The 22616-nt window shown below is 52.5% G+C and overlaps 1 protein-coding gene across 3 annotated transcripts in view; it reads left to right on the forward strand.

Moving 5' to 3' along the window:
- ARMC9 (armadillo repeat containing 9) overlaps positions 1 to 19905 on the forward strand; it is a gene marked incomplete at both ends in the record, with an annotated part of 110198 nt that extends 90293 nt beyond the window's left edge. For 2 of the 3 annotated variants that reach the window (XM_084239181.1, XM_084239182.1), the window contains 2 exons: positions 8513 to 8617; positions 19786 to 19905. In XM_084239181.1, the coding sequence (XP_084095307.1) occupies positions 8513 to 8617; positions 19786 to 19905 (225 nt within the window). The remainder of the gene's footprint in view (positions 1 to 8512; positions 8618 to 19785) is intronic. The other variant, XM_084239183.1, reaches the window with a different exon arrangement.
- Between the last annotated feature and the right edge of the window lie 2711 nt (positions 19906 to 22616).

A 22616-nucleotide genomic window follows, 5' to 3' on the forward strand; every position in this document is an offset into this window, starting at 1 on the left:
TTTCACATGCCTTAGAGACTCGGGTCAAGGCCCTTTTGCTCACTACGCAGGGTGGCCGCCTCCAACACTAAACAATATACACCTTTGTTTTATGGTCTTTAATTTTACATAAATGGCAGACTAGTATTATGAATCATTTACCAACTTGCTTTTTTCATTAACTGTTACATGTTAGAGATTTACTTACATCAATACACGCAGTCCTGGCTCATCCTTTTGACTACTCAGTAATATTCCACAAAGTCTCACCCACCACAGTGTATCCCTTCCTTCCTGCGGACAGCAAGTTGCTCCTTGTACTCCACAGTGCAGCAAAGAGCTGACAAGGCCGCCCTTCCTCCAATGCATGTGGAGCCTGTGCCTGGAGTGACACCTCCAACCTGAGGGCTGAGCCACGGCTCTCGTCTTTACTAGGTACTCACAGATGGCTCCCAACATGGTCACCCCATTTATACATTTATACACGATCCCTTTGAAAAAGCATGTCTGTTCCCCATCACCTAATAAAAGTAGGGCGCTAACAGTGGAATCCACAGCCCCTTGATACCGGAATTGTCAGGCCTAGTCTCCCAGCTGGGATCGGATTTCAGGCTGCAGGGCAGCGCTGAGCCCCAGCCGCTAGACCCCCACGAGTTGGTGTCTCACGAAGCCGCAGCAGGAACTTCGCAGAGGCTCAGGCCAGCAAGCGAGAAGAGGCAGGTTTGTTTAGAAGAAAAAGTTTATTGAGGAGAAAAAGAGCAGAAATAAAGTGGGACTCCCAGGCCAGGGAACCAGGCCTGGGAGGGGCAAGGAAGCCAAAGTGGAGTCGTGTCTTAGGGAATATAGACCTTTTTTCCCTCATTATTCTAAAACTTCACCAGTCTCTTTGTGATTGGTGAGTTCTCGGCTGTCTCACTTAATTTGCTACTGAGTAGGGGGATCTTCACGTTCCTTATCTAACAGCTTTCTCTTTCCCCATTTGTTGCATCTTTAAATTTATGGCCCAGTCTTCTGGATGGGCATCCCTGCGTTGAAGTTAAACAGCTGCCCTTCTAATGTGACCATAAATTAAACCACTCTCCATTTCTCCAATCTCCGCCTCCCTTTACCACCTGAAGGAAACCAGGACCAGCGTTAACAATGTTGTCCTTGGTCCTGGCATGTTTGTTTTTCCTAATGGAATGGGTTACTTTCCCTTGCTTGTCCTTATCTCTGAAGCCTCCCTAAATTTTTCAGAGGTCCCCTCCTGTACTATCCCTAAAACTGCCTAATAACCCTAGCTTGCCCTGTCTCACCCTGAAGGAAACCCCAGCCCACGTTACTAGCTTTGTTTCCTCACCTATAAAAATAAGGATCGTCATTTCTGAACTGTGAGATCAGTGAGTTAATCCACACATGATGGGCACACACACATTTCAGAGTTTCCTTCCTTTCTATCCACACCACATCTGCTTGCTCCTCCTTCTGGAGCGGTGCAGAAAAGCCTAATCCAGAAACACTAGCAGGTGGGGCCGGGTCAAAGCTCAGGCTAAAATGTTATGCTGATCCCAGGTAGAGATGCCTTAACGCATTATTGTGTGCATCGGGTCATGTTGTGTGTGGGGTCATATTGGTGTGGGAACGGAGGGTCGAAGGGAGGGAGGCTGGAGCTAGGCCCTGCCAGTGCAGACTTCTGGGATCCACTGGCCTGTGAGGTTTTCCTGAGAAACCAAAATCAGATTCCTGCTCCCTCTATCTCCTACTCTGGAGCTTTAGAAATGCTGATAGAGTCTGACATTTCAAATCTCCTTCATCTAGATTCTACGAGGACTTTGGGGTTCATCAGAACATAATTTCAGAACGTGTGCAGTTTATGGAATACTAGTTTTTCCTTGTGACGGTCTTGCTGACGTGGAGGAAAGTGCCTTCCTTGTGTCAGGATGTGTTTCCAGTTCTGGGGTGGTGGTTTCTTGTGATCTGAGCCCACCCCTACACGTTCCTGGGGACTTGGGGGCACAGGGCACCTGGATCTGTCTCCTGAGCATGCTCATAAGGCTTCTATTTAGAAGGAACTGAGATCCAGCCCTGCCTGGTGCTCTTACCTATGTGAGAACATGACTGTGGCGTTCACTTCTGCTCCCTCTGTCTTTTCCTTCCATTCCTGTTGGGCCTGTCCATCTCCTCCCGTCTGTATATTATGGGGCCGGTTTGCTGTCATCTCTCCCTATCTGTTCTCACTTGGACATTAAGCAAGCAAATTGAGCAGCTAAGGCCTTGGATTAGAACTACCAGGGAAGCAGGGGTGTGGGGGTTTCTCAGGTTTCCATCTTAGACAGCCTTTGTTAACCCAGAAGCACTTTGCATTCGAATGAGGAAGTTCCTGCCTAGAACAGCTTGGCACATCCCGGTGGATCCAGAACCTACATCCACCCAAACTTCAGGGCGCACAGCAGGAAGGAAGCAGCAGAAAAGGGCAGGGGGGGCCCTCCCACTGGTCACCTTGGCCCACCCACCCCTCCCAGGTGAAGTGTTCTCCCCTATTTTCACAAAGAGTGAGATTTACAATTCAGTCTTCCGCGAATGTGTCTCAAATTTAAACTGCTGGTAGAAGTCTTGTAATTATTTCAAGTGGAAAACACACTCGATACCTTCGCTTGTCCTATGTGAAACCACTTGAATGAATTCTGCTCTCTGCATTATAGCTGGAAGAATCAAATGCATTTAGTGGTCGACCTCAGTTTTGTGTTCGGGTCAATTGCTTCCAATCTGGTTTGTCTGGAGTATTATGTATCTAATGCCTCCAGTTAAGAATCCTGGCGGGTCAAAGATCCAGGGCCGCAGAGGGGAAGCCTCGTATTAGAACCTCTCCGTTTATCTCAGCTCAAGGTCCCTTTGTATGGGGCATTCTTAATTTCTTTAATTAATCTGTTATCGCAGAGCCCCACCTTTGGTAATCTGATGCCTGCTGCCAGCTGGAGTGCGGGAAGGGCAGTCATTTTAGTAAAATTCCTTCCAACAAAGGTATTTAACCCCGCCCTCCTGAGACGTTTGTTCCTGAGGCGTTTTCTTGCCCATCACACGTTGCTGCAGGGAGGAGATTCCGCCTGAGCCTCCCCTGGAGTCGGGGCCCTGCGCCTCGCGAGTCGGGGGCGGGGAGGGGCCTGCGGCTGCCGCTGCGGCCCTCGTGGGCGCGGGTCACCCGCCGCCTGCACGTTCGCGCCGGGCCTGTGGCCGGGCACCCCCCTGAGGGAGGTGCTGCCGCGTGGCCCCGGGGCGCCTGTGGCCCTCCGCCCCCCGCCCGCGCCCCCTGAGAGGCGCCCCCAGCCCGCGGGCGCCCCGAGCGCGGTGCCGGGTGAAGGGGTGCCGGGGTGACGGACAGTGGACCTCGCAAGGCCGTGATGGAGGAAGCGCCCGGGTCGGCGGGTCCCGAAGGCGCGAGAACAGGCGCCGCAGGAACCGGCCGGAGTCCCGGTTCCAAACTCTCCCGCCCGAGACGATCGGTCGCTCCCGTGACTCCCGTGATGATTCTCGGGCGGGTTTTCCGCCCCCCCAGCCCCCCGCGCAGTTCACGGTCCCGCCTCAGCCTCGCGCGCGCGGGCTGGGAGCCCCCCCCCCCAGTCAGCTCCCCCGAGCTCGCACCGCGGGAGCAGCCTCGGGTGCCGGAGCCGGGGCGGCCCGTCAGCTGTCAGTGAGCTTCACTGTCCCGAGCTTTTAATAAAAAAAAATAAAATAATAATTGAGGCAGCGCTTCGGCGACTCTCCCGCTCCTGGACTTCGCGCTCGGCGGGCGGGGGGGGGGGGGGGGGGGGGGGACTGGCCGGCGCGGCCCGCACATGCAGGTGTCGTCCCGGCACAGAAGAACCTCCGCCGGCCGTGCCTCAGGTGACCGCTGGCCGTTTCTTCCCCGGGTCAGTGGGATGGGGACGTTTGTTTTGCTGTTAAGGTTTCCCGTGTCCTGCTGGCAGGGAGCTGTGCCTCGGGGCCTCCGGGAGCCGCATGTGTGCGTGGCTTCCAGGGGCGCCTCCAGGCTGCGTTCCTGGAAGAGATGAAATACCACCCCGCGGCGCCCAGCTCCCTGCCGCTCTGGGTGCTGGTTCCCGGGGATCAGTCATTTCCCCAAAATCATCACCTCATGTCCACAGTTTGATCACCAAAATGTAAAGTGAACTCAAGCCAAGGGGCTGCAGGAATCCTACCCGGCCCCCCCAAAGCTGACCTTGGAGCAGGGCCTCAGGTAGGATTCCCTTTAAGGAACCCCGGGTGTAATTTCAGCATGGTGGGGACCCCAGCCTTTGGCAGAGCTGCTGACTCAGGAGAAGTAGCAGAAGAGGCGGCTGCCCCTGGCACAGAGAATGAGTCAGGAGGAAGGGCCAGATCGCCCGGGCACCTGGCAGTCCATGTGGGACAGTGGATTCGCCGCCGTTTGGGATCAGATGGGGCGGGAAGAGCAAGGGGTGAGACTGTGGACTGACTCCAGAAGGCCACACAGCCCTCCTCTTCCCACGGTGCCCACCATGCTCAGCCTCGCAGGAGCCCGGGGCCCAAGAGACCCGTCAGTCCAGCCCGGCCTCCTCAGAAGCAGGCTTCTCCGCGGCGCCCACATGGCCAAGGCTGGATGATCTGGGTGGAAAGGGGCTGCCCAAGCTCCAAGGCCAGGCCCTCCCTGTGAACTCGTCACCTCTCTTAGACTGTTTCCACCTCAGAAAAATAGGTGAGGTGTAATGAAGAGAATCCCCGCGGTGTCATTGTGAGAGGTGAGGTGGACCGAGCTGTGGGAACGGAGGTGCTTCTCAGTGGTGCAGGGCGTCTGATCAACAGCCAATGTCAGCCCCGGGAAGACAGCTGCCGTGCCTGGAGAGGCCTCCAGGTGGGCCTTGAACCTGCCTGGCTCGGGCCTGCTTTTGGACCATCCAAAATAGATCAGGCCTCCTTTTCTCGAGATAGCCCACCCCGGGGTAACACTGCCTGGTGATAGCAAGTGGTACTGACCGAACTCAAGAAAGAGGGAGCTGCTCCCCCTGCAGCAGCCCTCCCAGAGGCAGCCTCCAGGAACTGAACCTGCCCTTCGTGTGAAACAGACTGGGTTAAATCGAAATTCACAAAAGAGGGGGTGTCCAGAATGACTAAAAATTAGTTGGAAGATGAGGACAGAGTCGAGGTCTTCCTGTTGGCAAGGATTGGTTAGATGACCTCAGGTACCACTGTGGCCAAGTCCTGAGGGCCCAGGGCACCCCCCACCCCAGATGGGACCAGCACGTGAACTGCCAGTTTCTGCCAGGGAACTCCCTCCTCTTCCTCACTTCCGTAGCACATCACCTCCTGCAGGCGACACATTCTCTCCTTACTTACTGCCCCAGGCAGGGAAGGTGGGTTGTGTATTGATCTTCAGCATTTGCCTGCAGAGGACAGTGGGGCTGCAGTTCCTGCAGTGGGCGGGAAAGGGCCGAGGGCGGTGCCAGTGGATTTGATCACACACGGGCTTGTGACATCTCCTGCAGGCCGCCATCGGTTTCACGGCGCTCTTCTCTTCCCTGTCGCATTTGAACACTTTGTTTTGAGATAATTACAGATTGGCTTGCGATTGTCGGAAATGATACAGAAAACTCCCGTGTCCCCTTGACCCAGTTCCAAGGGTTCCTTCTTGCAAGACTTTAGCATAACATCACAAGCACCCAACTTACAATTTTTTTTTTCATTAAAAAATGACCTTTATGGAGGCCTCCCTGGTGGCGCAAGGGGTTAAACACCGCACTGAGAAGCAATCCGCAGCCTCTGTAGCACAAGTTCGATCCCCAGCTGGCCAGGGAGCCACCGACATGGCACAGCAGACCTCTCCTGTCTCACCCACTGCTCCCCTCAGCAGTGTATTTCAGGCAGTCTGCCTGTTCTGCTACCCACTCTGTCTCTGGTGAATCCTCTGGCCTACACCCCAGTTCTTCTATGCAAAAAATAAAATAAATAAAAACCTTACAATAAAGGAGTAATTATTTTTTTAAAAAAGCACATATTTGGATTCTCCTTGGTGGCGCAGCGGGTTGAGCGCTGCACTGTGAAGCTGTCCGCAGCCTCTGCAGCATGGGTTGCATCCCAGCCGACCAGCGAGAATCCCACATGGCACAGCAGACCTCTCCTGTCTCGCCCACTGCTCCCCTCAGCAGTGTATTTCAGTCAACCTGCCTGTTCTGCTCCCCACTCTGTCTCTGGTGAATCCTCTCACCCTCCAGCACATCTGGCCTGTACCCCAGTTCTTGTATAAATAAATAAATCTTTAAAAAAAAAAGCACATATTTGGGGGTATATTGTATAGGTTTCTTCTGCTCCGATGAGCTATTTGTCTGTCGTCTCCACCCTTAGCATAGTCGTAATTCCTATATCTAGATCGTAAGTCTTGAAATCAGGTAGACAGATTGCTCCTACCTTCTTTTTCAAAATTGTCTTGTCATTCTAATTCCTTTGCCTTTTCCATATAAATTTTAGAGCAGTCTTGTATGTATCTACAAAAGGCTCTTGGCCCTGACAACCCTATTCCCCATGTGGCGCCGTGGCCTCCCTTTCTCTTCCAGTTCCAGCACTTGGGCTGCAGTGCAGACAGGGCCAGTCTAGGAACCACGCACAGCCCATCCCGGAAATGGTACCAAGAAACCCCAGTCAGGATGATTGGAATTTCTTACAGAGGTGCGTCCCAAATTCCTGAGGAACATGAGCTTTGCCAAGAAGCACAGTAAGAAGGGCCTGAAGAAGATGAATCAATGCCGAGGCCATGGGCGACCTTGGCAGGCCTCAGGAGGTTGAGCCTAAGATCCCAGGGCGGGGCCGCAAGCTCAATCCATGGGCCTGCATCACTCTCCCCAAGCTTGGGAAACGGGCTTGGACTCACATCATGACCTGTGGTCTCAACCACTGCCAGCCAAACGCCCAGGCTCAAACCAAGGCCCAGGCTGGGACAGCATCCAGAGGTATCCAGCCCCCAAGAAGATTCTAGAATAGTGAGGACAAAAGCACTGGTATGGCCCCTGGCTTCTTTTCAAAGAGCCAGCCTTTTGGTTCATCCTTTTTTTTTTTTTTTTAAGATTTATTTATTTTATTTATACAAGCACTGGGTACAGTCGGAAGCACGGGAGGGTGAGAGAATTCACCAGAGCCAGAGCGGAGAGTAGAACAGGCAGACTGACGAAGTACACTGCTGAGGGGAGCAGCGGGCGGCAGGAGAGGTCTGCGCGCCATGTGGGACCCTCGCCTGGCAACCGGGGATCGAACCGGCACTGCAGAGGCTGCAGGCAGCTTCGCAACCCAGCGCTCAACCACCGCGCCACCGGGGAGGCCCTCATCCATTTCTTTCTATTGTTTTCCTTGTCAATGATTTCTGCTCTTTTCCATTTCCTTCCTTTTGCTTGCTTTGGGTTAATTTTTTTCTTTTTCTGTGTTCTTGAGAGTTTCTGTTTTTTAATTTGTTTCAAGAATGTTTATAATTGTTTGCTGAAGCAGTTTTATGGTGGCGACTTTAGAATCTAGGTCAGATAATTCGAGCTTCTCTGTTCCCTTCTGTTGATGTCTAGATTATCTCTCTCTGGTCAGTTTGAGAACTCCCAGTTCTTGATGAAATGAGGGATTTTTTTTTTTTAACCGTGATGTTTTAGCTATTGTGTTGTAAGACTTTGGATCTTATTTAGTCCCTGTATTTTAGCTGCTGCTTCTAACACAGTGGGAACAGGGGCTCCTCATTATGGCCAGGTTTGGTTAGAAGTGCAGGTTCCACCCAGCAGCCATGGGGGAGAGGGGACCCTTTTCATTACCCCAGGGCAGAGTAGGCGTTCTGGGCCCCTCCCGGGTCTGCACTGGTGCCTCGCTCACTGGACAGGGGCAGAACGCCTGGTTACTGTGTCCCACGAGACTTCTCTGAGACCACAAGAATGTGGCGGGCAGCAGCCTTAACTCTCCGCCAGGCTCCTCTGACACCCTCCCATCAGGGAGGGGGTACGTCTTGCCACTGCTGAGAGAGCATGGAAGTGCAGGCTCTCCCCTCAGGGTTGGGGCCCTCATTACTATCCCACAGGGATAAAACTCCTAGCCCAAATTGGGGTGTTGGGTGCCTCGTGGCAGCCTGTTGAGGCTAGAAGTCTCAGTGCCTGAGGCCCTCACTGGTGTGGCTGGGGTAGGTCACAGTGTTGTTTGTGGTGTCAGGTGCTTCATGGTTCTTTGAAGACTGACAATTTCCTGCTCACATGGCGTCTTGACTTCACTGAGAGAAAAATTCTGTGAACTGGGACTGGGAGACTGTTGAGGGCCATCTTGAGCCTCTTCACACCCACAGCCCTGGAGGTGCTCCCCAGAGGCCCAGCATCCTGGAGTGACTGGCTGGCATTTTCCCTTTTATCCCCTGGAGAAGTTACGAGTCCAGGCCAGGCAGGCCCTGAGCTCCTTGGAAATGTAAACCCACTTTGCTGGAGTTGAGCCAGGGCCTTCTCTCCATGGCAGCTGCACACTGGGGGCCTCCTCTCTGGGAACTGGTGGCCGGGCATCCAGAGCACTCACCCTCATGTCTCCTTGGAAACAGGAGGACCATGATACTATGGAAGCCGATCTGGACAAAGACGAACTGATCCAGCCCCAGCTTGGAGAGCTCTCGGGCGAGAAGCTTCTGACCACGGAGTACCTGGGAGTAAGTGCCCATGAAGGGGGCGGGTCTGGAGTAGCAAGGAGCCGTGGGCCTGAGATGAGTTGACTTGCAAGTCCAGTGACACTGGATTAGGCGGGTTTGTTGTGAGAGTGAGCAGGTCTGTGACGTGCGCCGTGGCCCTGCTGCCTGTCACCATGGACCTGCTGGTGAAGAGAAGAGGGATTAGGATGTAACTCAGAGGAGCCTTCCTAAAAGGGGCCAGGCACCTCCCTAACACCCGAAGTGTTAGAAAGTGAGCTGCTCAGTGGCATCTACCCATGCAGCTTCTTAATCCCGTGTCCGCCATCCTCGGAAGGGGAGGCTGCGGTCCACGTGCAAGTCGTCCCCACACGTGGTGGCTGAAGCCATCAGGGCGGAGAGTGGAGAGGGGCAGAGCGAGGCCCCGAGGACGCAGGTAAGGAAAGGGAGAGAGGAAGGGCCCCGGAAGGGACAGATGGTGAACAGAGGCCGTGGAGGGCCATGTGGGTGCAGAGCCACGGAAAACAGGCAGGGGTGTCACAGGGCGGTCAAGGGGTCGTCAGCATCCAGAGGCCTGTGCAGCCACATCTCTGTGATGGGCCATAATCTGAACTCCAGGAGCTCCTGATGCTACTGACGCTCAGCCAGCCCTGGGAGCCATGGTCACAACCCACTGGCCAACAGGGAAGCCAGGGGGCAGCCAGGACGAGCTGCCCATCAGCCCCGGGAGGACGGCCCGCAGGTCCTGGGAAACCTGGATGAGAGCCTGTGGGGTGAGCAGCTGCCTGAAGGGAGCCGCAGCTGTGAGGGACGAGGGCCTGTCGAGCCAGAAGCCAGCCGCACATACGGGGTGAGGCCACTGGCATTAGAAGCAGCTCCAGGAACTCTGACTTGGTCAGTTCCATGGACCTTAGAGTCTCTCTGGTGAGGCGGTCGCTGTTGGGGCAGAAGGCTGGGAGCCAGTTCTCAACAGCTGGCTGACTGAGGGAGGGAAAAGATGGTGGGTGCAGGTGGCATGAGCCTTTCCAGGAGCCGATAGAAGCAGAGAGGGCCTGTCCATTCCTACTGCTGCCCTCAGCCCAGGCCCTTCTCATCTCCCCCTGGACACTGGTCTCCCTGGTCGCTGGCCCTGGTCTTCCTTTCATTCAAGGAGTTCCCGGGGCCCCGGCCTAGCGCTCAGTATGTGCAGGTGGAATCTGAGGTGGAGGTCAGCCAAAGGCCCAGTGTGGCAGGGCTGAGGGGTTTCACCGTACCGAGCTGGGAAATGACTGGAGTGTCAAGAGCAGGGGTGACTGTTTGACTTATGCCTCATCTCTCCACTCTGCCTCCCCTCTGGCTGCTTCGTGGAGACTGGACTATGGCTACCAAGTGTGAAAGAGGGGAAGGAGGCTGTGGGCAGGCTCACCACCACACCCCCAGTCACAGACGGGCCACTTGGAACCCATCACTGTGCTTGGAAGGTCTGGACGGTCAGAGGAATCTCACCGTTAGGGAGTCTCTGTTTACCTTAGGTCAAGGGGGGGTTGGGGGGCTGGTGAAAGGTCAGGAGTGAGGCTGTCTGGCCTTGAGTCCTTGGTGGAAGTCTTGGGCCCAATTGGGCCTTAGTTCCTTCTGGAAGAACACTGGCTTTGTCCGTTTGATAGGACACGAACTTTTAAAAGCAAGACACTCCCGCTTTATGAGCAGGAAAACAGGCGGCTGAGTGTCTTGGAGGCCTGCCCATCCACACAAGCCCACGGGCCTGTGGGTGTCAGCTAGGACACTCCTGTGCCTGGCCTCCCAGAACTTGGTGGCCCCAGCTCTCTGCCTCCTGCTCCTCCACACTGGGAGTGCTGTGAGATCCCGTGTTGGCAGGCGACGGTTCTTAGCAAGCACAAAGCCAAGTGCAGAGCATGTGGTTGGTGGGTGCATTAGAGACACAAAAGGACAGCCTCTGTCTGACTCGATCAACAGCCAGGTGAGTGGCTCCCAGAAGTGGGGTCGTTCCCCGCACAGCGCGCAGGTCTCAGCCTCCTGAGCAGAGGTGTCAGTCCTTTGCCAGGGGTGGGGGGGGGGTTCTGAGTCCACGGAAAGGCTCGGTGTCCACTCCTCTCCCTTTGGTGGAGATGTGAGTAGGGAGAGTGAAGTCCAGAAAGGATTCGCTCTCTCCTTGTGAAGGCCCCGGCTACTTGCTTTTTCGGGCTACAGTAACAATTTACTGTAAACTTCAAGCAACAGAACTGATCCCTCACCGCTCTGGGAGCCAGAAGTCCAGCGTCAGAGGTCAGCGCAGCGTGCGCCTCCTGAGGTGCAGGGAGAGCCTGTCCTGCCCTCCCAGCTCTGGTGGCTCCAGAGCTCCAGACTCTGCCTCCACCTGGCCTTCTCCCCTTCTCTGTGTGTTCTCCTTTGTCTCGTAGGAATCTAGAATCATCTCTTCATCTCAGGATCCTTGACCTCTCTACATCTGCAGAGACTCTTTCCAAATAGTCACATTCACTGGTTCTAGGGGGCCTATCTGTCTGTTTGGGGGTGCCACCATTCAACCCACTACCCCAGGTAGAATCTCATGGCAGAAACATTTTTTAAGTTTTCTTAGTAAATTTACTGTGGAGCAGTAATCTCTGAGGTTAGCGGGTGCTCCCCGTTTTGCTGCCTTTGATCATTAGGCATCCTCTGCTGCCCTCAGTCACCCTGTTTGATTTGAAATTGACAGCATGCCGCTGTGTGTGCTGGGTCCGGGATTTCAGAAGAGGGTCTTCCCTGCAGTGCCTGTGGCTCCTGTGGTGCCACAAAAGGATCTTAGCTCTTGTCTTCATAACTGTTTGTACCAAAGGAAGGAAGGAACCGGCCACAAGAAGCCGTCTTGCTGGGGCCACATGACCGGAGCCGTGATTCACACCTCCCCTTTGGACGTGCTAGATCCGTCAAAAGAGGTTGACTTTTTGAAACATCATGTCAGAAAATTGCATTCAAAAAGTTTTTATTGAACCTGTGCCTTTTGCCTAACACACAGCAGCATGCTGAAAAGACCCAGCCATTATCTTCAAGAAGCTTACAAAAGTCACAGACAGAGCAGAAAAACTCTTCTGTTGAAGAAGGATGCAGATAACAAAGAGCAGGGCCAGGGCTGGCGGGCTTGGCCCCATGACTGTGAGCGCAGAGCTGGCCCACCCTTTCACAGTGTGGGCTGAAGACAGTGTCTAGGACCCACCCGAGCCCCTGGCTATAATGCTACCTCATGACTTAGAAACTTGGGGGTGAGGGTGGAGGTGCCCTGGGGTGCCCGCCAGGTGTTCAGGATGCAGGATGGAGGCCCTTCCCAGGAGCCCTGCCCGTTGCTGGGCGTTGGCAGCCACTTCCTTTCTGCAAAGCCACCTGCCGGCCCTGCCCTCCCGAGAGCTAGCCCAAGGCCCCCGGGGGGCAGTGAGTGGGGCATCGCTGCCGACAGGAAACACGGCCAGCCGGCTGCGGTGCAGGCCGCCCCTCCCAGCTTGCATGGCAGTGATCACATCACATGCACTGCTGGTCACTCGGGAAGCCGCCCACGTGTTTCCTCTGGGCTGTGAGTGTCAGCAGCGCCAGAATGAGGACTTCTACTTTCTCCTTCCTCAGGGGCCGGTGGATTTTTTAGCTCAGCCATTCTATGCTGAATAACGTGTCCCTCCTTCCTAAAAGAATGCCTGGGGCGTAAATACCCCATCACCTGGTTAGAGGGGTGCAGACCTTCATGACAGGACCCTAGAATCCCAGTTGTGTTGTGGCTGTTTGATTTGGAAGCTTGAACTCATTGTTCACCTGCCACTTGCGACAGTCACGGCATGTGCTACAAGCAGCCCTGGGCTGCCCGGCTCGCCCGGCTGACTCATCCCGTGTCATCCCCCAGCCACCTTCTGGGGCGAGCTCCGCTCCCACCGCGGCACAGATGAGCTGAGGCGGCGGGGGTTAAGCAGTGTTCTGGAGTGTTCTGGATCTTCTTGATCTTAACCGCTGGGCTGGCCGCCGCCCTCCTGGAAGGCTTTGGTTTCCCTGGGAAGCCTGGTCTACTGTGTTTTAAAGTTCTGAGAACCAGCTGCAGCATTGTCGTGGTTGCTGTGTGGTTGCTTCTGAAACGGCGGGCGGGGCTGGGGTGGCCATGCAGGGGCTGACTGTTGTGTCTGTCCTTCCCCCTCCGCAGCGCACACCCACATTCACTCAGCTCCCCAGACAAGGTCCCAGCACCTCAGACAGCCTGTGTGTGCGGAGGTGGCCCCGGGAATCTGCGTCTTTGTTACTCGGCTTGGGGCTTCTGAGGCCGGAGTTTGGCCCATGGAGATGCTGCCACTTGGGCAGAACTCGGGTTTATGTGCTTCTGCAGGGAGAGTAGGGGTGGGGGGCGGAGGGGCCGGGGGCCTCCCCGCCCCCTGGAGACAGGAGGCCTAGGACCCTGCCACCCACCATCCCTCGGAGCCTGTTCTACTCACAAGAGAAGCCAAAACCAGAGAAGAAAAGGCCTCAGTTTCCAGTTTTTGCTTTTAGATTTTTTTTCTTCCAAATGTGTTTCCACTTGGGGCCTTTTTCTGATCACTTTTCAATCAGTGATTCCTGCTCTGCCTACTAGCTTAAGGGAGGGTGCCCTCCTCATGGCAAGGGATTCTCTCACGGTGCATGGAGACAAGCAGGGGGAAAATCCCAAACACCCAAATAGTCTACATTGTTTTCTTTTGCAGTTTGTGTCTTGTTTTCTTTCTGTTAGTTATAAGAGAAATATCTGCAGATGACCGAAAAGTCAAGCGTCAACAGTGTAAACAGTACCCGGCGATAGCCAGCTACCTTCACCCTAGTTTCATCTGTTGTCTTCCTTTATCAGTTAGGAGCCCTCCCCTCCCCCCCCCCCCCATGGCAGAGAGAGAATCCAGCTTTGTCAGCCCTGCCTGGAACACTGGGGCAGTCAGACTGTTATAGGACAGGGAGAGGGGCAGCCCAAACCCCGCAAACCTGCCTATTCTAAATGGGTTCTGCCATCCGCCGCATCAACACAAAACATATGACACTTTAATGGGAAGGATCTTTAATAAAACTAGGAAACAATACAGGTAAGGCAAAGAGTCTAGTTTCTAAATGAAGCACCCAAAGTGACCCGTCCCCTCGTGGGTAAAAGTCCATCCATATGGGATCGGCCCAGAGCAAGGCCCCAAAGCCTGCCACAAGTCTAAAGCATCTTCCAGTGGGGACCCACAGAAAAGAGTCAGAAACAACCAAACAAGCCCGGAAGGAAAAGAGCAAAATCAACATCAAGATAAAAGCTGCCATTGTCACCTCCCCACGGGTCTCACCCACATCTGTGTCACCCAGTCCACGACCAAAAGACAAGCACAGTTTCTTTACGTGTCTCTAGGCTCCATGCGCCTCCTCCAGGTCTCCTGGCTCCATCCTGCTCCTTCCTCAGTCTCTTCTGCAGCTTCTCTTCTTCCTGCTCAGCTCCACCCTCCCTTGGGTGGGGCAGGGAACCTCCCCCTTTCCTGGGGACCACCCTGTTACAAGACCCCGGACTCTCCTCATGGCCTTCCTTCCCCTGCCTCTGGAGCAATCTCTAGCTTACAGGGCTTGGGGTCCTTCTTTCAAATTAAGGAATTCAAAGTGAGCTATAAAAGCAAACGCTTGAGAATGAGAACATAAATCACCGTCTAATTCAATGTTTAAGATCTGACAGACACCACAAACAGAAATAATGACCTCAGAGTTTTATCCCAAAAATATTTTTTGCTTTACACCTTTGCTGGCTTCTATATTGTGACAAGTTTGTAATGTTTTCTGCAGAGACAGAGAAGACTGTTACATGTTTGATTAACTTTTGTTTCTCATCATGAACTAGAAATCTTGAACATGTTTAGTTTTTCTTTTTTTAAATTTATTTATTTATGCATACAAGAGCTGGGGTACAGGCCAGAGATGTGGGGGGGTTGAGAGGAGTCACCGGAGACAGAGTGGGGAACAGAACAGGCAGACAGACTGAAAGCACTGCTGAGGGGAGCAGCGGACGAGACAGGAGAGGTCTGCCGTGCCATGTGGTTTCTCCCTGGCCGGCTGGGGATCGAACTTGAGCTGCAGAGGCTGTGGATCACTTCATAGTGCGGCGCTTAACCCCTTGCGCCACCAAGGAGGCCATGTTTAGTTTTTCTTAACACCAATTTTTTAGAATTGTTATTCAATTTAAGAAAACCTTCCTCTCATCAATAAATTGTAACATTTGGGGGCATTTTAAGTTTTCTTGTGCGCTGATTATGTTGTAGAGCAAGCCCGATACAAAACGGGGTGCCTGACTGTGGGTCCTCACCCGCGCGCTTAAAAGGACTTATCCATGCTCTACTGCAGGCGCACGCGAAAGGTTCATAAAAGGTTTATTGACAAGGGAAGGGGAGATGAGGAAATGTACAGCTCTGGGAGAAAAGTGGGAGACAAAGTTTTCAATGAGTCCTACCCGATCTGCCGATCAGGAATCCCAAAATGGCGCTCTCAGAGCTGGCTGCAAACCAGGAGCCATGAAGCCAGGAGGCGAGCGACAGTGAGCCAGCCCAAGGCCCACGTGTTTGGTTTTTATACCCAACCTGGCTGCCCAACTCCACCCTCAGGTCCCAGCCACCCTCCCTTTGGTGGTGATGGGATTTGTCTTTCCCAGTGTCCTGATGGCTTTAGTCTGGAGTGGGGGTGGGGTCCACAAAGCCTGCATGGGATTAGCTCAGGACATCCTTTCCCCCTAACAATTACTCACAAATACTCTGACAACACTGGGAATTCCTAGCAGCTATTCCTTCCTGCAGTTCAAAATTGCTTGGTGTGCGCAGAGGTGACTGGGATCATGTCAGTGTGTCCCTCTAAACCCAAATTAAATGTCATGGGAACTCAGCCAGCATCCTTATCTAAATCCCTAACTGAATTCCTAATTCCCTTAACTAAATCGCCCTTGGCCATTCTGATACCATGCAGCCAAGGGGAAGTGTAATAGGGAAGTCAGAGTGGGAAGAAATAGCAGAAGGGAAGTGGGATTAGGAAGGAACAGCAGTATTAAGTGCTTGCAGTTAAAATAGCCCACCTTTGCACATTTTACAGAACCAGATGACCAAGGGACCAGGGGCTGGGCCCCCACGGGGTGTGAGAACTCGGGCTCTGCCTCTGTGAGTGGCCCTTCACACAGGCTCACTGCCTCCCGGGCTTCAGACGGCAGATGCAGCTCCCGCACGGCACGGGGAGAGCAGGGAGAAGGCCGAACACCAGGCCTGCAAGTCTGCTCCATCTGGTAGCTCTTCTTGCCTCTTCCTGGTCAGATCCGGTCACATGGCCCTTGGCTGCAAGGGAGTCTGGGGAGGCGAACATTTTTCAGTAGACACATTTCTGTGCCAACAAAATCAGAGTTCTGTGGGTCACGAAGGAGAGAATGTGGCTACCGAGTCAGCAGGCCTGCTTCAGTTCCCAGGTTACTTTTTACTGGGAGACAGGTATCTTATGGGCCCGTCCTTTCTAAGGAAAATTCATGCGACTTTATAACTTGTCATCAGTGATTCAACCAATACTCAGTAGCTTATAAAGGGGAAATGTGTTCTCTACCTCGAGTGGCATATGTTGACCACCTTTTACCAGTTTACTGAGTAAATTGCGTTCAGCTAAATGATATGCTGCCCCCTTTTTTTTTTAATGTGCTTAAATATGCTGCATATTTTAGTAGCAGAACGCTCTTTCAAAGAAAATTTCCATCTGTAACCGATGAAAGCTGACTTCCTCTGGAATGAGCGAGGCGAGGCAGGTGCCTCGAAACTACCTCTGTTCTCTCCCACCAACCCCTGAGCTTTTCTGCAGAACTTAGTGTAAACACAGATTGTTGAACTGGATGCCTGTGAGAGCTTTCCAGCCCCCACAAGGCTCTTTTGCAGCTGAGGGGCCAGAAAGGGGCCTGGAGGCCTTGTGGCCCCTACGGCTCAGCATGCGCACAGCAGGCTGTGGGGTAAGCAGGAAACAGGCCTCAGGAGCACAGCTGCACTCAGAGGCTGGGCCCTGCACACTTCACCCTCCCCACCAAGGTCCTTCCTAGGGCCCTCTGATAGCACACTGGGCAGCTCTGACTCAGCACCCTCCCGCACTGGGGAGGAAAAATACCCCCACCCACCTATAATTACTTGAAGGCTTCTGAGGTCTCAGGAGATGTGAGGCTGACTGGCTTTTGCAGAGTCTGAAGCCCCTCAAATATAAGGGATGTCCTCTGGGAAGGACTTGGGGGTGAGCTGGGAGGCCAGTGGGGCGAGGAGGAGGCAGAGGGCTGGCAGTGGACTGGAAAGGGCCACATGCTGTCTCTGCTTCCCCAGCGGCCTAAGCCAGGCTGCACGGCCCTCACTGGGGAGATCCGAGTTTCGGTCACATTCGTCACCCTCAGGCACCACTGGAAGGTGCACTCACAGCATTCGGAAAGTACAGGTAAAACACCCTGCTTCCCAGAACTTCACAAGGAACGTGAAGGTGTTGTAGAGCAACCCCGATACAAAACGGGGTGCCTGACTGTGGGTCCTCACCCGCGCGCTTGAAAGGACTTATCCATGCTCCACTGCAGGCGCACGCGAAAGGTTCATAAAAGGTTTATTTTCAAGGGAAGGGGAAATGAGGAGATGTACAGCTCTGGGAGAAAAGTGGGAGACAAAGTTTTAAATGAGTCCTATCCAATCCGCCGATCAGGAATCCCAAAATGGCGCTCTGAGAGCTGCCCGCCAGCCGGAGCCGTGAAGCCAGGAGGCGAGCGATCACGAGCCAGCGAGAGAGCCCAAGGCCCACGTGTTTGGTTTTTATACCCAACCTGGCTGCCCAACTCCACCCTCAGGTCCCAGCCACCTTCCCCTTGGTGGTGATGGGATTTGTCTTTCCCAGTGTCCTGATGGCTTTAGTCTGGAGTGGGGGTGGGGTCCACGAAGCCTTCATGGGATTATCTCAGGACATCATTTCCCCCTAACAAAGGGAGTGGAGACTACATGTTAGTTCTTACTTGGGAAACTTAATTGTGCTCTATTTCCTTCAAGAGGGCCAAGGCTACCCACCTTCTCTCCTCCTGCCTTTTCCCTTCACACTGCCTTCCATCCAGCCCAGCCCCCCTTACCTGTGCTGGTTGGGCCCTACCTGTCCCCTCCAGCCTGGGGCTATCCCCTCAGCACAGGTGAGGCCCACTGGCTCCCTCCCATACCTCAAACCGGAGATAGATCCAAATAACTTCTCAGCAAAAACCAAGAAATTAAAGATATATTTCCATATAAGCTGGGGGGAAACCCTACTTTGAAAGAATTATCGATCCAGAGGAAGTTGAAAAGGCAGTACAGAGGAGTTCCGCACCCCCTGGAAAGTTTCCAGGTGACCGCCCAGATCAAGGTCTGCAGCAGGACCTGGAAACAGAAGTCGGTGCTATCCACAGACTGCTCCAACCTCACCTGTTTACAGCGACTTCCTTTTTTAAAGATTTATTCTTTTATTTACTTATGCATACAAGAACTGGGGTACAGGCCAGAGGTGGGGGGGCGAGTGAGAGGATTCACCAGAGACAGTGGGGAACAGAACATGCAGATTGACTGAAGTACACTGCTGAGGGGAGCAGCGGGCGAGTCAGGAGAGGTCTGCTGCGCCATGTGGGTAGCTCCCTGGCCAGGGATCCAACTCATGCCACAGTGGCTGGTGATAGCTTGGTTAGGCTGAGACTTAACCCTTGCACCACCAGGGAGGCCCCTCAGCAACTTCTTTTGCAAATACTTTTTCCTAACTATTAACATACTACAGCCATATTACAGAAAACTTGGAAAATAGGGAGGAGAGAAAGGATTCTGGGTTCTGCTATTTTGTATGGTCACTGCGGTCAGAGGGTTCATTTCCTTCCAGTCTTTGTGGGTGCTTTTAGGATAATTGAAAGCACCATACATGTACAATATTATAACCCCATTTGTAGTTAGTGTTTTAAATAAACATCATCATAAGCTCTCCTTTATCATTGTAAATGGCCATATGATACTTCAAATGACTCTGCCCTCTTTTACATAATTATTCCCCTATTACCAGACACTTAGATGGTTCCAGTTTTACTCTATACTAATTTTGTAACATTTGTTAATTATTTCCATTTTTTTTTTTAAAGATTTGTTTATTTATGCATGCAAGAGCTGTGGTACAGGCCAGAGGTGCAGGGGCTGGGGAAGGGAGGGAGCGGGGGATGGGGGGAGAGAAGAGTCACCAGAGACAGAGTGGGGAGCAGAACAGGCAGACTGACTGAAACACACTGCTGAGGGGAGCAGCGGGGAGACAGGAGAGGTCTGCTGCGCTGTGTGGGTAGCTCCCTGGCTGGGGATCGAACTCTTGCTGCAGAGGCTGTGGATTGCTTCATTGTGTTGTGCTTAACCCCTTGTGCCACCAGGGAGGCCCTATTTGTTAATTATTTAACATTTTCCGTATTTTGGATTCTTCACTAAGATTTATATCCAGGACTATGAACATTTTTAGGATTTCTGCTATAAAATGCCAAATTACTTTCCAAACGAGCTGTGTCAGATTTCGTGCCACTAACATTTTAAACTCTTGCCAGTGGTGTATGAGATCGTTTCTTTAATTGTCTCTCATTTAATAGTTGAAAACTGATAATGTCTGTGTAAAGTTGTAGATTCGAACTGTCAGAAAAGTTGGTTTTCTCTTGTGTACTGGTGATATTTTCTATTCCATGTCTTACTTGATTTGTAAGAGCTCTTTATTAATGAAAATGTTAACCTTTAATCTGTTAAAGTTGCTACAAATATTCCCAGTTTGTTGTTTGCCCATTAATTTGATTTAAATTTATATATACCATGTATGAGAATATGTTGATTTTTTTTTAATGCAACCTTATCGCTCCTTCCCTTTTCTGCTTTTCACTTTCCACTTTCAAAACTCCTCTCCACTTTCAAAAGTCCTCCCCAGAAGATTCAGCAGCTTTCTGTATTCAACTGCTTCTCCTTTTTCCATGGTTTGATTTTTTTTTTAAATTTATAACTGTTAAGTGGTATAATATACAAACCGGAAGGAGATTTCCCCCAAAATTTCTGTTGGTGGATAATCTGTACCATGATCCTTCCTCGCTTATCTGCAAAACCTCTTGTCAATCTAGTTTAATGAAGTGTTAAATTCTACCTCTGTCCACTCTCGAGTAGATGATTTCTAGAGCCCTGTTCCCTCTTCCGTCCCCCCAGATCATGACCAACACGGGGAAGATGAGGCGGAAGGGCCTGGCCAGTGTGCAGTGGAGCCGGGACGAGCCCCTGCGCCGGCCCGTCACCCCCAGCGGCCACAGGACGGGGTGCCCAGTGTAAGTCGGGCGTTTGGAGGTGGGGTTGAGTTTCTTGAGCTTTGTTCTGGTTGACTGCAGTGTAAGACGCGTGTATCTTAAAATCCTAAATAAAACATTAATAGTGAAAAGCATTTATCTCTTCATTGTTTATCATTTGAGGATTTTTAGAGGGAAAGAGGTTGAGTCTCCCTTCCCCCTCCAAGTGAAGTGGTTGGACTCAGGGTCTCCAGGGCCACTTCCGGCCTCTGACTAAGAGAAGCCAAGTATTGGCCAATGTCATTCCGAAAGAAAAGACTCTTACTCTTTTCTGCAGCCTCTCCTGGTGGCACCAGGCACTTTTTTTTTTTTTTTTTAAAGATTTATTTATTTATTTATTTACACAAGCACTGGGTACAGTCAGAAGCGCGGGAGGGTGAGAGAACCCACCAGAGCCAGAGCGGGGAGCAGAACAGGCAGAGGGACCGAGGTACACTGCTGAGGGGAGCAGCGGGCGGCAGGAGAGGTCTGCGCGCCATGTGGGATTCTCGCCCGGCGGCCGGGGATCGAACCGGGGCTGCAGAGTCTGCAGGCAGCTTCGCAGCCCAGCACTCAACCGCCGCGCCACCAGGGAGGCCCGGCACCAGGCACTTTGTTGGGATTGGGGTGTCAGTTTATGATGCCAAGTCAACATTTTTAGATGAGTATTTCAAGAAATTATGTGCATTTTGAGCTATTCTGCCTTATTCATCCTTCATAACTTTGTTCTACGCTTCTTACATATACAGAACTGGAGTCTGGTTACCCACAGCCTCTGGTCTCCCTGGGCACCTGGGCCCAAGCAGCTCTGTGGTTCCTGAGGGAGTCCCAGGCTGGGCAGGCCAGGCCAGAAGCCTCTTCTGTGGCTGTGGGGCGGCGTTGGGGGGAGGTTCCTCTTTTCCTGTCTAGAAAGATCGCTGGAGAGAGAGAGGTGCAAACCAGGGAATAAAGATTACAGGCAAAAAACCTACAGCTAGTCACTCAACAAATATTGGCCATAAGATATTTCAAGTGGATCGACCTATTTTACTTAGTTATCCCCTTCACCTGGGCGATTTGGTTGTTTCCAGTTTTACTCTATGATAATTTGGAAATGAACAGCCAGTCGCTGGAGATAGAGCAACCAACAAAGGGAAATACCCAAAGAAATGGTGGAGATGTACCCCAAGGCAGGGGACGACAGAGCCCCCACACCCAGCTCCTGCCTCGTCCTGTCACCCCTCTGGGACCTGACCTATGACATGGATTTATATTTAGAGACTGAGTCATGGACTTGAGCGCTGGGAGTGTTTGACTTGATTTCAGAGCTAATCATCCCATGCTTCATATTTCAGGGCTTTTAGTCTTACTGTTTTCTTAATGTATGCGTACAAAAGCTGGGGTGTAGACCAGAGGTGCAGGGGGTGAGAGGATTCACCAGAGATAGAGTGGGGAACAGGACAAGTGAACTGACTGAAATCCACTGCTGAGGGGAGCAGCGGGGAGACAGGAGAGGTCTGCTGCGCCATGTGGGTGGCTCCCTGGCCGGGGATGGTGCTGCAGTGTCTGCCGATAGCTTCGTAGTGCTGAGACTTAACCCCTGTGCCACCAGGAAGGCCCTGGCTTTTAGTTTTAATTACTAATATACAAACTGAGAACATATCTTTCCCCCCTAAACCTACAGAAAAGTTTTTAATCTACAGAAAAGTTGAAATCTGTTGCAATGAAGAGCTTCCCTTAATTGCGCCCTTTCTCACTGTGTGAGTGATGCAATTACACACATAAGCGTTTGTTTCTGCTGAGCTGCTTGAATAAAAGTTGCAGAGTGAAATATTACAGTGGTTATAACTAGACAGCAGCTACTAGAAAGCGTGTCTATAAATAGCCTTCTGAATGGAAGTAGTAACAGGAGTTAATAAAATTCATCTTGCTTGAAATGAGAACGAGGACACCAAATGGTGATTTTATTTATTTATTTTTTTTTTTAAAAGATTTATTTATTTATTTATACAAGCACTGGGTACAGTCAGAAGCGCGGGAGGGTGAGAGAATTCACCAGAGCCAGAGCGGGGAGCAGAGCAGGCAGAAGGACCGAAGTACACTGCTGAGGGGAGCAGCGGGCGGCAGGAGAGGTCTGCGCCCGCCATGTGGGACCCTCCTCCGGTGACCGGGGAGCAGCCGGGGATTGAACCGGCGCCGCAGAGGCCGCGGGCAGCTTCGCAACCCAGCGCTCAACCACCGCGCCACTGGGGAGGCCCACCAAATGGTGATTTTAAAAGATTATTTTAAGATTCTGTCTTAAAATTGTTCAAACCCTGGCTTCACAGAGAGGCAATAATGACCTGAGGATGTTTGATCGGAAATAAAGACAAAGGACTCTGATAAACATGAAATCTAACCTGTGGGCACAGCTCCTCCTTGGGCCAGACCTTCTGCGTTGTAGTGAGAACAGACATTTTCCTCGCCTGGGGGGGCCTGGGGCTGTCCCCCAACTACAGCAAGTGGTCCTCGCAGGGAGGGCGGCACCCCATTCTTCTGAAGCTATGGGTGTTCCCGCTCTGACGAAGCCATTGCCCATCCCAGCCCCTTCCACTGAGGCAGTTCAGCAAGTTCCGCCCCCGCGGTGGGCTGGGTCCTAGGATGCGGAATAAAGCGAGTCACGCTTCTCCACGCACGCTGGGCAAGTCGCTGGGAGGGGAGGGACACGGTCATCCAATGCGCGTGGGTGATGGAGGGTCA

This window comes from Talpa europaea, assembly GCF_964194135.1.
Source record: "Talpa europaea genome assembly, chromosome: 1".
Classification (NCBI taxonomy): domain Eukaryota; kingdom Metazoa; phylum Chordata; class Mammalia; order Eulipotyphla; family Talpidae; genus Talpa; species Talpa europaea.